The 15,049-nt window shown below is 38.2% G+C and overlaps 4 protein-coding genes across 6 annotated transcripts; 2 read left to right on the forward strand and 2 right to left on the reverse strand.

Annotated features, from left to right (window-relative positions):
- Positions 1-63: 63 nt before the first annotated feature.
- LOC148929365 (Tetratricopeptide repeat (TPR)-like superfamily protein) lies at positions 64-2,641 on the reverse strand. 3 transcript variants are annotated; one of them, XM_089056028.1, is made up of 2 exons: positions 2,427-2,641; positions 64-1,967 (listed from the first exon to the last, which is right to left on the reverse strand). In XM_089056028.1, exon 2 carries the CDS (start codon positions 1,900-1,902, stop codon positions 64-66), a length of 1,839 nt encoding a protein of 612 aa, XP_088912154.1. In that variant the 5' UTR covers positions 1,903-1,967; positions 2,427-2,641. The 3 variants fall into 3 exon arrangements, with proteins under 3 accessions (XP_088912154.1, XP_088912152.1, XP_088912153.1); XM_089056026.1 differs by having other exon boundaries at positions 64-1,991; XM_089056027.1 differs by lacking the exon at positions 2,427-2,641 and adding an exon at positions 2,168-2,410 and having other exon boundaries at positions 64-1,991.
- Positions 2,642-3,301: 660 nt separating this feature from the next.
- LOC148929366 (replication factor C subunit 3-like) lies at positions 3,302-6,369 on the reverse strand. The gene is made up of 10 exons (XM_089056029.1): positions 5,281-6,369; positions 5,086-5,118; positions 4,845-5,016; positions 4,603-4,781; positions 4,383-4,525; positions 4,226-4,321; positions 4,072-4,141; positions 3,918-4,001; positions 3,741-3,849; positions 3,302-3,532 (listed from the first exon to the last, which is right to left on the reverse strand). The coding sequence occupies exons 1-10, from the start codon at positions 6,325-6,327 to the stop codon at positions 3,453-3,455; spliced, it is 2,013 nt and encodes a 670-aa protein (XP_088912155.1). The 5' UTR covers positions 6,328-6,369; the 3' UTR covers positions 3,302-3,452.
- Positions 6,370-8,347: 1,978 nt separating this feature from the next.
- LOC148929367 (Phototropic-responsive NPH3 family protein) lies at positions 8,348-10,406 on the forward strand. The gene is made up of 3 exons (XM_089056108.1): positions 8,348-8,424; positions 8,504-8,564; positions 8,636-10,406. Exons 1-3 carry the CDS (start codon positions 8,384-8,386, stop codon positions 10,187-10,189), a joined length of 1,656 nt encoding a protein of 551 aa, XP_088912234.1. The 5' UTR covers positions 8,348-8,383; the 3' UTR covers positions 10,190-10,406.
- A 2,950-nt stretch (positions 10,407-13,356) lies between these two features.
- On the forward strand, positions 13,357-14,976 carry LOC148929368 (uncharacterized). Its single transcript, XM_089069695.1, has 4 exons — positions 13,357-13,495; positions 14,087-14,210; positions 14,293-14,365; positions 14,469-14,976. The coding sequence occupies exons 1-4, from the start codon at positions 13,468-13,470 to the stop codon at positions 14,733-14,735; spliced, it is 492 nt and encodes a 163-aa protein (XP_088925821.1). The 5' UTR covers positions 13,357-13,467; the 3' UTR covers positions 14,736-14,976.
- Positions 14,977-15,049: the final 73 nt, after the last annotated feature.

The following is a 15,049-nucleotide window of genomic DNA, read 5'->3' on the forward strand; positions in this document are numbered from 1 at the left end:
CTTCTTAGCATCTGCTTCTTCTTCTGTTGTGAGTTCTGCTAATTGTGAAACAAACAGAATAGGTCACCAGTAGTCACCACAAGAACACATACCATCTACACAATGATGAAACCTGTTGCGATCCCTCATAATGATCTTCCTCCCCGTGATCTTCGACACGAGCTTCATCACAGCATGACAATCCGGACAAACTCTGAGGTTTTTAACAATCTTGACTGGGGTTCCTCGTTTCGTGCTAATAAGAGCAAATGCAAGCGCAAGCTTCTCGCTATGAACTTCAAGTGACCGTTCCTTCTCAGCTTCGTCAATGTTGTGTAAAACTTCCTTTGTCTGTGAGGTATGCCTGTGAGCCTTAAGCCACTTGTTCATCTCTTCCAGCATCACGTAAATGTCTTTACTCCTAGGATGCTTTGTGTCACCAGCAAGAAACTCGTGTACCTTGTTGTTCACTTCAACTGAGCTACATCCCGGTTCCTTCTGAACCCCACTTTGTTTCATCATAACCCTTGTTCTTGCCACCCCATCCCAATTTCCTGAAGCAGCGTATATGTTGGAGAGGAGGACATACGTTCCTGAATTTGCAAGACCACGTTGCACAAGGAACTCCACAACCTTTTCTCCTAAAGCAATGTTCTTGTGAAGCCTACATGCATTGAGCAACGCTCCCCATAAAACAGAGTCGCCATCTATGCTCATGCTCTTCACCAGTTCGTACGCATCTTCTAGGCGTCCAGCTCGACCTAGAAGATTCACCATGCATCCGTAGTGCTCTACCTTCGGCTGAATGCTATATTCATCTTTCATCGCATTAAAATAACCCCAGCCCTCAGAAACCAACCCAGAGTGTGCACAAGCGCTCAAAACGCCGATGAAGGTTATGTCCGTGGGGTGGAGTTCCATCTCAGACATTTCCTTGAACAGCTTCATAGCATCTTGTGTGAATCCATGAATAGCGTATCCTCCAATCATTGCATTGTAAACAACAGCATCCTTGTATTTGATTTCATCAAACACTTTCCTGGCATCCCCTAAACTTCCACATTTGCTGTACATATCGACCAGAGCAGTCCCCACCCGACAATTCAAAGTAGCTTTATAGCCAAGGTAAGAATGAATCCACTGGCCTGATCCCAGTGCTCCTACCTGACCACAGGCAGAGAGAACTGCCACCATGGTAGCTTCATCGGGCTTAAGCTTAGCCTTCAACATCTGCCTGAAGAGAACTATGGCCTCATTCGACCTTCCATGTTGAGCATAACCATTAATCATGACGTTCCAACTCACCACGTCCCTTTCTTCCATTTCATCAAACAATGTCCTTGCCTCATCAATATTCCCATTCTTTGCATATCCAGTAATCATCGAAGTGAAAGTAACCAAGTTCCTCTCCACCATCGAGTCAAAGAGTCTACGGGCCAAGGCAATGTTCCCACCTCTTGCATAAATGTCAATGAGAGCAGTTCTGACATAACTATTCGAGACAAGCCCCAACTTGTGAGCATGGCAATGGAGGACTTTTCCAGTTTCCAGTGTACAAGCTTTTAGGACACTAGACAGGGTAAACGCATTCGGCTCTATTTCTTCAATCAGCATTTGTACATAAAACTTAAGAGCTTGTTCATGGAGGCCATTTTTGGCATGGCCCCGAATTATGGCCGTGTAAAAGAAAACATCATGATTCTGCGTAAGGTTAAATAGTGCCACAGAGTCTTCAACATGTCCTAGGGAAGAGTAGGAACACTGGAGCTTGAGATTTAAGACCGGATAGCTCTCAAGGCCGCGACGGATAAGTACTGCTTGGATTTGTTTCAGACTTCTGATGTTTTTGCTTTGATCTATAAGCAAAGCTAGTTTCTCAGGTTCCGGGTGTGTTGCCTGAGCCACCGGTAGAATTGAGGGCATAGCTTACTAGTACTATATTTTAGAAGCTGAACAATAGTAGCGCAGTTCGGGGCTTGATCAGATGCCTGTAGTCAGCGAAAATGTGATATCTACAAGTACAACCAAGATAAATGAAACAGATGTTCATAAAGAAATCAAAACAGAACATTTCTCATGAACAATCATAACGATAGTATAAAAAAACAATTCAAAGCATCCAAACTAGACTAAGAGCAGAGTAATGGAACATAGCATATTATATAATGAAATCAGAAACTAGACTCACTGCATCCATATTCAGAAAACGAGTTAGACATTTCAGCAAACACCTTTCAGTCAAGGTAGGTAAAGTTGAAGAATTTAATTGCAGACTAGGGTGTTTAAATCACTGGCAAACTAAAATTTCTACCAGGCTCTACTGGTTAATGGGAAAACACTATACAAAAATCCCACGAAAACTATTGGTCTAAGTTCCGAAACAAATGTTGAAGCAAGTCACGAAATTTAAAGAAAAGCAGAGAATTATGAGGGATATGTTAACGTACATGTGATAGCTGTTTTAATAGATAATGAAAATGGTTGGGAGGATTGAATTCATGAAAAAGCGGCTGTTGTCACTGGTGGCAGTCGCACCAACCATCATCTGTTTGTTCAAATCACCAACTCATATACATAACCTATTCAACGAGTTGGCATAAATTAATGGCATTTATATCTAATCATATTGGAAATAGTTTTGGTTGGCCTAATTTTTAATATCGTGTACTGTTAAACAATTGAGGCCGAATTTTATCAAACCATCATTTTATTTTAGGTATGTGAACTTTAAAAATATCTTACAAGTTGTTGAAACTGTATTTTTGCTCACATTATTGTGCATTTGTGCACGACTACTATTAAAATTGATTAACCTAAAAATTTTTCATTCAACGATCGTTTTATTAAAATTGAATTAACCCTAGATTTTATACCAGCCTAAATGTAATTACTATAACGGACCAGGAGATGTGACTAAAATGAAGAGTGAGTGAGGTTGAGAAGGAAGATGTTGAGGTCGACAGAAAAAACTACTCCAACTGCTAGCCAGGAGTCTTCTTTCAGGGTACGATTCACGGTTATCATTATATTGTATTTATAAAAATGAGAAACCTTTACTTATAATTCAGTAATTACTGTATTAAATAAAATCACCATTCATTTAATTGGCAGTCTATAGTTTTACTATTCCGACGTAATGTGGTTATGATATGATTACTAAAGCTCGGTTTGACTAAATGTTGGAGACATTAACTCTTTTAGCTCCTAAGTCAAAATGTAGTGCTAAATTGTGTTCTATAATGATATACTTATATCAAACACAACTGAAGATAGAACATTGAGTTTCACAGAGCATATAATCATAGAGATTACTAGAAGTTGGTGTACAAATATTTTGGTATATGAGAGGGGAGATCATCCTGATTTCTTATTGAAGTTCAATACAATATGCAATTATGCATACTTGTAATACTGTATCTTTATTTTGTAAATGAAGTTGTTGCTTGTGAAGTTGAAGATGACAATATCCAACCCTAGCCTCCCTGGACTTGTTGATCGGCACAATCCTTAACCACGAAGCCCTTGTACCAACTCATGAATCTTGCTATAAATTCTGTAGGGGGACAAGGAGAGTTGATATGAGAAGACGGAAAAAGGATATACTTGACACAATAAGGCTTGATACTGACCAATGTAGATGCAAAGTAGAAATCATAAGGAGTAATAATTATTGCAAATTAATCAATATGAAGTAGGAGTACATCTTTGTTATCTTCTTCTTTTCCATGTCATGTCACTTATATAATGGATGCTTGCCTTACCTTCAATTCTGAGGAACTTTCGGACATTCTTTCTTTGATCATTTTGTGTTTCACCAAGCTCATCTTCTTGATGGGCAAGGGGATAAAACTTCTTCCCAGCATGAATTTTCTGTGATAAAAAAGAGGAGTTGGCCATTATTGACAGTGTTGCAAAAGAGGGAATAGGGATGTACATACTTGGTATTGATATTCATCATATAGGTGGTGAAATGGTGGTTGTAACTGCGCGGGCAGAATCTTCATCAGTTCTTCCTTCAGAGTCTGCATAGGAACATAATTAGTTAATGGATGATGATATTTGATGATCATCACAAAATCACAGTGTCCTTACTTGGAAAATGAACTCTGGAGCCACATTATGCTCTATAAGATTTTGAAGCTCTCCCCTTATAGTATAAAGCCTATGATGAATCAGATAAATTATACTCCACTCGCTAGTATTGTTCATTGTTAGACTGAATATGCTTGAGATTCATGCTACTTACTGCTTTGGGCTCTGCTCTTCTACAACTTTTTTAGCAATATTGGCTATTTTATCTTCCCACCCAGTTTTGATATCTTGGTCTTCTGTCAAACAAGCACTGCACATGCAACATTAGATATGGATAGACTTGTTGTGTTCACATTGACAAACATACATACTTGGAGTTGGTGTGCCAAGTCGCTTCAAATGAACGTATGGCCTGTCTTAAGTTATTCTGCGAGTTGCTTGCAATTTTATACGCCAACTGAGGATGCAACTGTATTCCTTCATTTTCTGCTATGAAATTCAAGACTCCAACAATCTGTGAAATCAGTGGAGGATTAAAGAGAAATTGAGATTCCACATGAGTTTCTGAATTTAGTGGAGTTCAGCTGCTACCTCTTCTGTAGAAGGTTTGTTGAGTTGCACAAGTCTGCAAAGTGGCATTATACGGTGGAGCTTTTTTGCGTCTTTGCAGCAGAAGAATACCTTGTTACACCCTTTGAACTTCTCTAGCATCCACTTGATATATGATAGGGCATCGCCAGATAGCTTGTCCGCCTCATATAAAATAATAGCTGCATGGGTTTCAGTATCATATTATCTCCTCAAAGTAGATAATTAAGAATGTATCTGTATACCTTTACAATTTTCTTGATTGCAGTTCAATTTTGTATTCAGCAACATCTGGCTGTTCTCCTTGACGAGTTCAACAATGACATGCTTCTCATAACCTTTGAGATCAGAAAGGTTGACTTCGACATGCTGTGGCGATACCATTAGATCTACACTTATACTGCTCACCGCTTCTCCCTATGGTATATAATGTGATGTTAATCTGTGTAATCATTGTAATAATTTGAACATACAATGTTAATTTACCTTCAAGTAAAATTTCTTGGTTTCTTTTTTTGCCTGTGGATAAGAAAACACGGGAGATCAATATGTATTGGACTTAAAATTAACCTTCTTTCATTGGTTAATCTCGTTCCTAGAGTGCTAAACTGGCAATGATTTCTTTGTGAAAACTATATGTATTTTTGTAAAGTAATTTCTCTGTTTCAGATATGTGAATACCTGCACTTTGTCTGGTCCAAATGCTTCCCTAAGCAGAGCACAAATCATGGTTCTCTTTCCCACCCCCGGGTTTCCTTCGAATATGAACTGACCACATTCTTCCTGCGTAACTTTCCAACTCTGCACAATAGTTTTTAGCCAAAGTGCCGTTTCCCTATTGCAAAGAAAATCTTGCAACCAGAAAGGCCTATATTTGTCCGACCAGGTATACTTTCTTTCATTTTCTGCTTCAAGCCCCTCCTTGCTACAAGAGGGATGTGATATTGCTTGTGGAGGTGGTGTGGGCGGTGGCGACAAACATGGTTCTATGGTTGGTGGGGTTATCTCCGGCAGTGGGTATGGCAATGATGCTGGTGGTGATGCTATTGGTGGCGATAATGGAAGCATCGGTGGCGGTCCAGAATCTCTCTCCCTCAATGGCTTCTTGGCACTTTGTGAAATGATGGTATCCTCTAACTTTGTGTCTTGAATAGTCACTCTTTTCTTCACAGAGACTGGCTCATTCTCTGCTGTCTTGGTCCTGATTTTTGTCAAGACTACAGTTTCCGTGACCCTCGATGAAGACGACGACGATGAAGCTGTTAACCGGTTGTCATGGGAGCTTTTCGTCCACGAAGAAAACGAGGATGAAGAGCTCTTGCCATCTTTTTTGGGGGTGAAGCAAGCCCCTCCCCATTCCTGCACCCTAACAGCGAGGCTGGACTTGGAACCGGCTGTCACATAGCTCGTGGCGCGACTCTCTCGTCCGGGGCTCAAACCCGATTGCTTCTCTCTGTTGATGTCAAGAGAGAAGTCTGTCAGTCCCTTGTAGTAAGGGCTGCTGCTGCGGTACCTTGCTTCTATAAGTGCATTTCTTCTGTTGAACTCGACAAGTCTCTCTTCCGTGAGGTCCGAGTTCTTGGCCTTGCCTTTGATGAGACCGCCGAGTTTCTTCGGCCACGAGGTTAAGGGCGAGCCAGCCGAGCGAGACGTCACCATGGACTTGCTCGAAGGCAGACCGCTGATGTCGGGGGCTGATTTTGGGTGCGGAATCACGGGACTCGGCATTGAAGGGGTGATGAGACTGGAGAGGTTTGCAATCTTGTTTGCTGTAACATGTTTTGGCTATGCCATGTTCGGACAATGTTGCTGCTCATTAAAATATTTTGGGCGTGGCCTCTGAGGTTTTTTTGTTCGAATGTATTCGATGCATTCAATGTGGTTTGTGTCTTACAAAAAAAAAAAAAAAAAAGTGGTTTGAGTCTAATCTTTGACCCAAACAATGTGCATTGTAGCTGTGTTGGGAACTTATTCATATGTTGTTAGTTTAGGAGTCTAATTAAAAGATTAGGGTGAAAATAAAATGGTAGATGGAATAGTGATTCTTTCAACTTATGTACTCAATTTGGCAAACTTGTATGCCGACTATAGTCTTTGTGAGAAATATTGGGTGGGTATAATAAGAAATATTTTATTATGGATCATTTATTGAAAAAAAAGTCGATTAGATAGTATAGCAAACAATCAAATATAGAGCACTAAACATCAAATTTGGTCCTATAATAAACGCCACAATGATATAGTATGTGATTTTTCTATATAGGAAATGCAATTTTATTAATATAAACGTCTGTCAGTACCTAATTACCTGTTGGGATCAAGGAAACAGAACGAATAGTCATAAAGGATTACTAGTTATGTAGAGAAAATCAAATGAAAATTTGTACTATATTCATTGAAATGTACAATTCCCTTTATTTTTCTTTCTCCGCATCGCACTAATTGCATGTATATACAAAAAATAAATTTAAAATGAGACCGTTCGGATACAATAAATTGGAAATGTGGCGAGCTACAAGAATTTGGCTGGATGAAAACGCAATCATGCTCGAATAACTCCGAAACAATTTGTAAATTTCGATATTATTTAGGGTGCAGTGAGGTGGAACAAATAAAAATTGGGCCCTGTCTGTGTAATCCTCGAGCATTATCAAATTAAAAGATCATCAGATTTTGTCCGTGTTTAAAATGCAAATAGTACATTACATAAACTAGTACAGTATCTATAAGTAAATTGGAAGAGTTCGCAATGCTCGTACTTCCCCATCGCCCTTAAAGATGGACTTCCCAAAAACACCTCATGTCACGTTATAAGGACTTCTCACTATACTGCCATGTCATAAGGATTTCCCACTGCACAATGGCGGACATCCCAAGGACTTCTCGCGCGGACTTCCCGCAATTAAAAAAATTCACAAATTCACAAATATACAATTTACGTTACGGAATTAAATTTTCGACACGAATACGGATGGGTAAAATGCAACAACTTCATTAAAAATAATAACATACAATACATAATTATATATATAAAAGAAAATTACAATGCAAACAAACGAAAATTACAATATCAACGTCCATCCCTCCAAGTGAAATGAAGTTCAACAAGCCGTATATATAGTTTTTAAAAAAATGAAAAAATTGGGAAGTCCGCGCCGGACGTCTGCGTCCGTCCCTCGCCGCCGCAATGCTGGACGTCCCACGCGCCCTTCCCCAAAACCTCTCCGACGTCTGACGGGAAGTGCGGCATTGCGGATGCTCAATGAACAAATCTACCTGACAAACTAAAGAATAATAAAATCATATTTACCCTTAAATGAAAATTATAAATTTAAAACTAATTAATTTGTAAAGAGAAATAAAGAAAAAAATTAAACGGAAAGAACTTTCAAAATCAGAAGAAACAATTAAGTATTGTTTTTGATAAATTTATTACTCCTAGAATTTACCGTTTTCCACCCAATAAATAAAAATAGAAAAGAAGCTAACAATATTAAACGGAAACCCCCGGAAGAATCCCATTTGAACCCCTACATATCTTAACAAACTCTACCGTTTTAACACATTCAAAGTAGATTACACATACATATTTCATTATTAACAGCACTTCACAAATTCCAAGAAAGAGGAAGCGGTTTTACCTTATTTATCTCTTCCACAACAAGAAGGTAACTTTGTCGCTAACCACTTGTTTCTTCATTAGGCAAATTCTATCTATGTTTTGGTGATTTAATTATTTATTTAATATAAGACTGATCCAGATTAGAGGTGTAGAACATATGAAATGGCTGCAGCTAGAAAAGGATCAATAGATTTATCAACCAGGTAAAATTACACAAACTCTTGTTTTTCTTATTTTGCTTGCAACTTCCCCTCACTTGTTCAAATTTGGTGATTTTTGTAGGAGACATCGTCCCCTAATAAATTATGAACACCATTCTGGACATATATTGATGGTTGATAAGGTAATTTAGATCCTACTATATTCGAAATTGGCGAATAAATGTCCAATTTTTGACCAGCTCGGATTTCTCAGGAACGTTTAGCCCAAAAATCGGCAAAGATAGCAAGACAAGTGAAGAGCAACCCACGCGATGAGCTACCGCGGCTGCTGAGCGACATCAACATCGATCAGGAATCAATGGAGCTGCTGGCGAGATTCTGCCATGGCTACGACATCAGTCTCTCGTCGGAAAACGTGGTTCGGGTAGCCTGCCTTGCCAATTTCCTCGAGATGACGGAGAGTCATTGCCCGAACAATCTTCTTAACAAGGCGCTGTTGTTCTTCGAGGAAAACATCGTCCCTAGCTGGAACAACTCCATCAAAGCCATCAAGAGCGCCGAGAGCGTGCTGAGGCAGGCGGGGAAGCTCGGTTTGATGGAGTGCTGCGTCGAGACACTCATAATGAAGGCGATTGAGGATCCGCGTCTGTTGGGGGAACCTTTGATGACGAATGAAGAGGATGAGGAGAGTGAGTGTGAGATGGAAACTCTTGTTAAGCCTTGCACAAGGAGGAAGCTCTTCGTCTTCGACATGGATTGGAAGAAATCCGAAGATCTCGCTTCTCTACCTTTGAAGTACTACGCGCCGATCATCAATAGAATGAGCCAGCGCCATGTGCCGCCGCAGTATGTGGCGGCGAATCTGTGGCAATATGCGAAGAATTGGATATTTTCCGGCGAATTGGATAAGATCGACGGTCAGAGAGAGACGATTGAGGTTTTGGTGAGTCTGATTCCGAATCTGACGGGGCTGATTCCGTGTGCGTCTCTGTGTGAGATGCTTCGTTTCGCGATTGGTGTGGAAGCTGATGAGGAGTGCAGAAACGCGTTGGAGCTGAGGATCGGGATGCAGTTAGATCAGGCGGAGACGAAGGATCTTCTGATGCCTTGCAATGGATATACAAACCAGGAAAAATACGATGCGGAGTGTTTGAAAAGGATATTGAGCCATTTCTACAGCAATTACAACCGTGACGACTACGGATCACTGAGATCGGTGGCGGATCTGGTCGACGAATTCCTGGCGGAGATCGCGGCGGATATAGATCTGAAAACGGAGACATTTGCGGAGGTTGCAGATCTGTCGATTGCAGCGGCGGAGGGGGCTAATAAACAGAGCCGCGACGGGATCTACAGAGCAGTGGACGTGTACCTGGAGAAGCACAAGCATTTGACGGAGTCGGAGAAGGAGGATCTGTGCGGGAAGGTGCTGGACTGCAGCAAGCTGTCGGGGGAGGCGCTGCAGCACGCGGCGTTGAACAGGAGGCTGCCGCTGCGCGTGGTGGTGAATGCGCTGTTCGCGTCGCAGTTGAAGCTGAGAGATGTGATTCCGAAGGCAGTGGGGGGAGAGGAGGAGGAGGAGGAGGAGGGGGAGGGGGCGGAGGTGAGGGTGGAGATGGAGAATATGGGGAGCAAGGTGACGAAACTGGAGAGAGAGTGCTTGATGATGAAGAGAGAGATGGAGAGAGGGAAGAGAAAGAAGAAGGCGAGTGTGTGGAGGGAGATGAAGAGGAAGTTCGGATGCATGTCGATGAGGCCTGATTCGGATTGCCATGTCAACAAGAAGAAGAAGGTGCATCCTAGATAGATACCACGTCGTCTTGTTTCAATCTCGTGTTTTTTTATTGTTGGGTTGAATATTTATTCCGATATGGAGTATGAGTGTCGAAATCATTCTTTTATCGTTCAAAAGGAATTCATAGATAGTACTGGCCAATGCGAGTGAGGCGCAGCGCTGCACAGGGAGATCAAATTTGGGAAGAAGAGAATTTGGAGGGGGAATTTTAAATTTGAATTATATTATTTTAATATTTAATAAAAATTTAAATTTTCAAGGTTTGGAATTGTGAGTTAAAATCTTTAGGAGTTGTAAGTGTTAGAGATCAGTTGAAGAAGCAACATGCTGGAATCTCGTGCTCCATTTGATGTCATGTGAGCTCCAACATGTTGCTTCTTCAACTGATCTCTAACAGTAAGAGATCTGTATTTTTATGTATACAAATCTTATGAATCTGTAAGATTTGTGCGTTTGTAAATTTTGATAAGAGTAGTTTATGTGTTAGTACTATATAAATTTTATCGTAGGTTCGGTCTTCTCTCTCCATAATACAAGTTCAATTGTATTTAGCAATGATAGAAAAATTTGAAGTTGAGATAATAAAGGAATCCTTTCATTGAAATATGAATGAGAATAGGTTTAGATTAGTTCAAAAGTCAGGTGAATAAGCATATTTTAATTACATCTCTCCACAACAAATTGAAATGTTTTTTTTTTTCATTTTGGATTATTTACAAAAATTTAAAATCTTTGGTGGCTCAATTTATTTTTAACATAAATATACGGGGCTAATGTAGCAAACAGTAAGCAAGAGTTCCGCATCCACAGTGACAGACGTGTCAACCTAATTACCACGAATCAATCTTAACTATTATCTAGAAGAATCAGAAGGTTTTGGTTTTCTAAATCTACTTAAAAGCAAAGTAAAAACAATTAAAAACAACTAGAGAACTAAAAGCAAATAAAAGGTAACGATGTAGATCAAGAATGAAGAAGGTAGAATCCTACAGAATCGATAACAACTATCATATGCTCAACTAAATTCCAAACTATGCCAACAAAGGGTCTCAAGGGTTATTAAGCTATCATTAAGGTAAACTATATCTTCTCTCGAAGCATATAATTTGTAGATTGCTACCTAGAACCGAAGTCTCTTTCCTAGAACTAGGCAACAACTCCTAATAGCTCCTAAGATACTTAGCTTCATTCAAAGGCTCAAATCTCTCGATTATATTGGTAAAGACGTCAATTTCTTCTCTTTCAAATAAATGTAGTAAAATCCACATGTATTTATAAGGTGATCAGTCAAATAAATGTATAAGCACAGAAGAAATCAAAATAAACACATGAGTCAAGGCATAGAAAAAGGAAATCAATTAAACATTAAGAATCATTGTATCTCCCCCATAGAACTCTACGGAAAATTTAGCTACTCATGTTCATCACAAAAGTCAAAGAAATATTCAAAGAAATATTCAAAAACATTGTTTGAACAAAAATAAAACTAAAATATGAACTTCTGGAATTGGATTGGACGGACTGAAGGTCTCGTCTTCAATCTTGCGATAAATACTCGTCCTCGGCTCGTTCTTCTCTTCTTCCTAGGCGGAACACTGTGATTTTTGGGGTTGGAGGCGTAAAAGTTCTGTTGGGAGGCGTTTCCTAGGCATATATATACCTAGGGTTGACTTTGGGCACGAAATAAGCTGTCAGACGAAGCTGACGGGTCACCAGGATCGTTTGCACGCGAACCCGGCGAGTTGCCAACTATGTCACTACTCCGCGCAGTCTCTGTAAAAAGGCCATAACTTCTTCTACCGAACTCCGATTGAGACGTTTAAGATATCCACGTGAAGCTCTTTCGAAGACGAAGAGAATGGCATGCATCATGGGCTAATCGAACTTCAAAATCTCCAGAAAATCTGTCTCTAACCAAAGTTATTGCATATCCATATATTTTGTACATTTTTCTGCACATTATTCACAAAATAGTCAAATACCAATATACGATAATCATACCTCAAAGTACACAATATATGATCAAAACCAAGTAAAACTACTCTCTAAAACCATGCAAAAACCAAGTGAATCATTTGATAATTTTGTATTTCTAAGTTTTTATATTTTTTTTACATATGTGAGCATATAAACTCAAAGAGTTGTGATCAATATCGAACCCTTCTTAAAGACCGAACTAGAGACTAAATTTGGGCCTCTCATTTTTCTTAATCTTATGGTTCTGATTAATTTACGATTAATTTAATATTTTATTAAATAAAAATGTTATTTATTTAATTTTTTTTATTTTTTAAAAAAAATTTATTTTTTTTAAAATGTTTTTAAAAAAATTTAATTTTTTTTATTCGAGAAAGACTTGCTGGAGTAAATAATGAACTATATTCACTACATAATGAACTAAATGAATGTATGTGATGAAGTAATTTTTCGCATTCATTATATACTGAATTTACTTCAACTGAAAGATAATTATGGCATAACATTATGAAAAAAAGTAATAACATAACTGAATGAAGTAATAAACTAACGGAATGAAGTACTGAACTAATAGAATGAAGTAATAATATGACTGAATGAAGTAATAAACTAACGGAATGAAGTAATAACATGACTAGATGAAGTAATAAACTAACAGAATGAAATAATAACCTAATAGAATGAAGTAATAACACGAATAAATGAAGTAATAAGCTAACGGAATGAAGTAATAGCACGACTGAATGAAGTAATAAGTTCATAACATACTTCATTTAGTTCATTATTTAGTTCATTATGTAGTGAATATAGTTCATTATTTACTCCAACAAGTTTTTATCGAATAAAAATAATAATAAAAAATAATTAAAAAATAATTAAAAAAATTAGAAATAAAAAAAATATATATATATATAAATTAAAATAAATTAAAATTAAAATTAAATTTTTTTTATTAAATAAAATATTAAATTAATTATATATTAATCCTAACCACGAGATTAAGAAAATGGATGACCCTAATTTGATCTCTAGTTCGATCTTTAAGAATGAATTTGTGGTTAATAGGACTCCTCAAATACTTATATTATATAGATTCTCAGCCAATAGTAATAATATTATATTTTGTCAAATAATATTATATTCCTCTAAATTACGTTTCGTGTAAATAAATTTGATGTTTTATTTAAGAGGAGTATATTCTAAGCAAAGGGATTGCGTCCACGAAATTAGAAAGACCACTTCTCTTTACCAACGACTTTGAAACGTTGATTACTTCACTTTCTGAAGCCTTTGATCACACCTCCATAGAGCCCATGGGACAAATTCTTGAAAAGTTTCAAGGTATGGAGTAATATTCTTCAAATTGGAACCGATATGTAAGAACTCAGTTGTGAATTTTTTTTGTGGGCTTTTGGTTTTGGAGGGAAAATCTCTTATGGGAGCTGTGTTTAGTGTAAAAGTTGAGTTTTTGTATTATTCTATCATATTTGAGTTGAGCATCTTCTTCTGCTCACTAAAATTGTGAATAAAGTGTCGAAATTGCACTTTGTGGTGACTACAACAAAATCTATAAAAAGAGAAAAGGGTGGGGCACTACTAGATACCATTGATTTGATTCTCGTGCCTAAAATTCATAAGCAATTTGGAAATAGGAGAGATTTGTTTGTTGAAAAGCAGGTATTTTTGGCAAAATTTCTTCGATTCCTATTGAATTTCCAGCAGATAATGTAATAGCAACAGCCACCCAACACACTCTATTACAGGCCGGGTATTATATATGGATTGATGCCGAAAATAGGGCCGTTTCATGCTCTTAGGTCATTGTGTTCTGATATATGTTTGTTTATGTGTGTGAGGTTTTCAATGCCTGCAATCTGCAACATGGTTTCACTGAACTCAGTTATGTTCATAAATCATTCCTCTCTTTTGCAGCAAAAGAGTGGAAAGAAAAACAGATATGGGATATCAGCAACAAGGTGTTTGACCGTGTGAATAATGATGATGGAAGTAATCTGACATTTGAAGAACTCTATATTGCTGTGCTGCTTGTATACAAGTGAGAAGCTTCACCTCCATGCATTCCACATCATTCTTTTTTTGAGGTTCCTAAAAGATAGTGCTTATTCTTTTCTTTCTAGTGATATTAATAAGCGTTTGCCTGGTCCTCACTTTGATCCCCCAACAAAGGACCAAGTTCGCAAACTGATGGAGGTATGAGATACACACTTTGTACCTAAGATAATCCATATATTCTGCAGAAAAAGCATATCCATACCTATTTTATCTTGTGTAATGCAACTGTTCTGTTGCACAGGAGTGTGATATGAACCTCGATGGTGCACTGGATCGTGAAGAATTTGTCAAGTTTATCAGCCGTATGACTAAAGATACATTCATGACAGTGAGTCAGGGATTGATCATTGCTCTGGCCGCTGCTCCGACCGTAGCACTTCTAACAAAAAGGTCAACTGAGAATGTTCCTGGTGTCGGGAAGGTGGTGGAGAAGATACCCAATTCAGTCTATGCGTCCCTTGTCACCCTCGTGGTCATTGCTTTGCAACAAGGTTCACAGAAAGCATAAATACTAAAATGCTTCAATTGCCTTGCACTGATTTGTGTAAAAAAGATTCCATTGGTCTGTAGAAAGCTCTGCTACTTGATAAAACAGTTCAGCATCTTACTTGGGCAAATAAAGGATTTTTAGTTGGAAATGTGGTGCAGCAATTGTTGCATGTTAATATGGTGTTTGAAAGTTGTAAGTACTTCATCAGTTAGCTAAAGAGAACTTTTGTAAATATGTTATCACAGTTTGTGGTTCTATCTGCACTTGCGTTTTATTGCCAAATCAATATCATGTCAACTGTGCTACATAACAACACGATCAACTAAACAAGA

The sequence above is a fragment of the Salvia hispanica genome, chromosome 4 (genome assembly GCF_029641045.1).
Source record: "Salvia hispanica isolate PSC_SH4W2 chromosome 4, Shi_PSC_v1, whole genome shotgun sequence".
Taxonomy (NCBI): domain Eukaryota; kingdom Viridiplantae; phylum Streptophyta; class Magnoliopsida; order Lamiales; family Lamiaceae; genus Salvia; species Salvia hispanica.

Excerpts from the sequence above, each read along its gene's own strand:
- LOC148929365 (XM_089056028.1), bottom strand. The coding sequence starts at position 1,902 with ATGCCCTCAATTCTACCGGTGGCTCAGGCAACACACCCGGAACCTGAG.
- LOC148929366 (XM_089056029.1), bottom strand. The coding sequence starts at position 6,327 with ATGCCGAGTCCCGTGATTCCGCACCCAAAATCAGCCCCCGACATCAGC. Across the intron at positions 4,782-4,844 it reads CAATCAAGAAAATTGTAAAG|CTATTATTTTATATGAGGCG; the intron begins GTATACAGATAC and ends AAACCCATGCAG. Across the intron at positions 4,002-4,071 it reads CTCCAGAGTTCATTTTCCAA|ACTCTGAAGGAAGAACTGAT; the intron begins GTAAGGACACTG and ends GTTCCTATGCAG.
- LOC148929367 (XM_089056108.1), top strand. The coding sequence starts at position 8,384 with ATGGCTGCAGCTAGAAAAGGATCAATAGATTTATCAACCAG. Across the intron at positions 8,425-8,503 it reads TCAATAGATTTATCAACCAG|GAGACATCGTCCCCTAATAA; the intron begins GTAAAATTACAC and ends TGATTTTTGTAG. Across the intron at positions 8,565-8,635 it reads ATATATTGATGGTTGATAAG|GAACGTTTAGCCCAAAAATC; the intron begins GTAATTTAGATC and ends CGGATTTCTCAG.
- LOC148929368 (XM_089069695.1), top strand. The coding sequence starts at position 13,468 with ATGGGACAAATTCTTGAAAAGTTTCAAG. Across the intron at positions 13,496-14,086 it reads AATTCTTGAAAAGTTTCAAG|CAAAAGAGTGGAAAGAAAAA; the intron begins GTATGGAGTAAT and ends TCTCTTTTGCAG. Across the intron at positions 14,211-14,292 it reads GCTGTGCTGCTTGTATACAA|TGATATTAATAAGCGTTTGC; the intron begins GTGAGAAGCTTC and ends TTTTCTTTCTAG.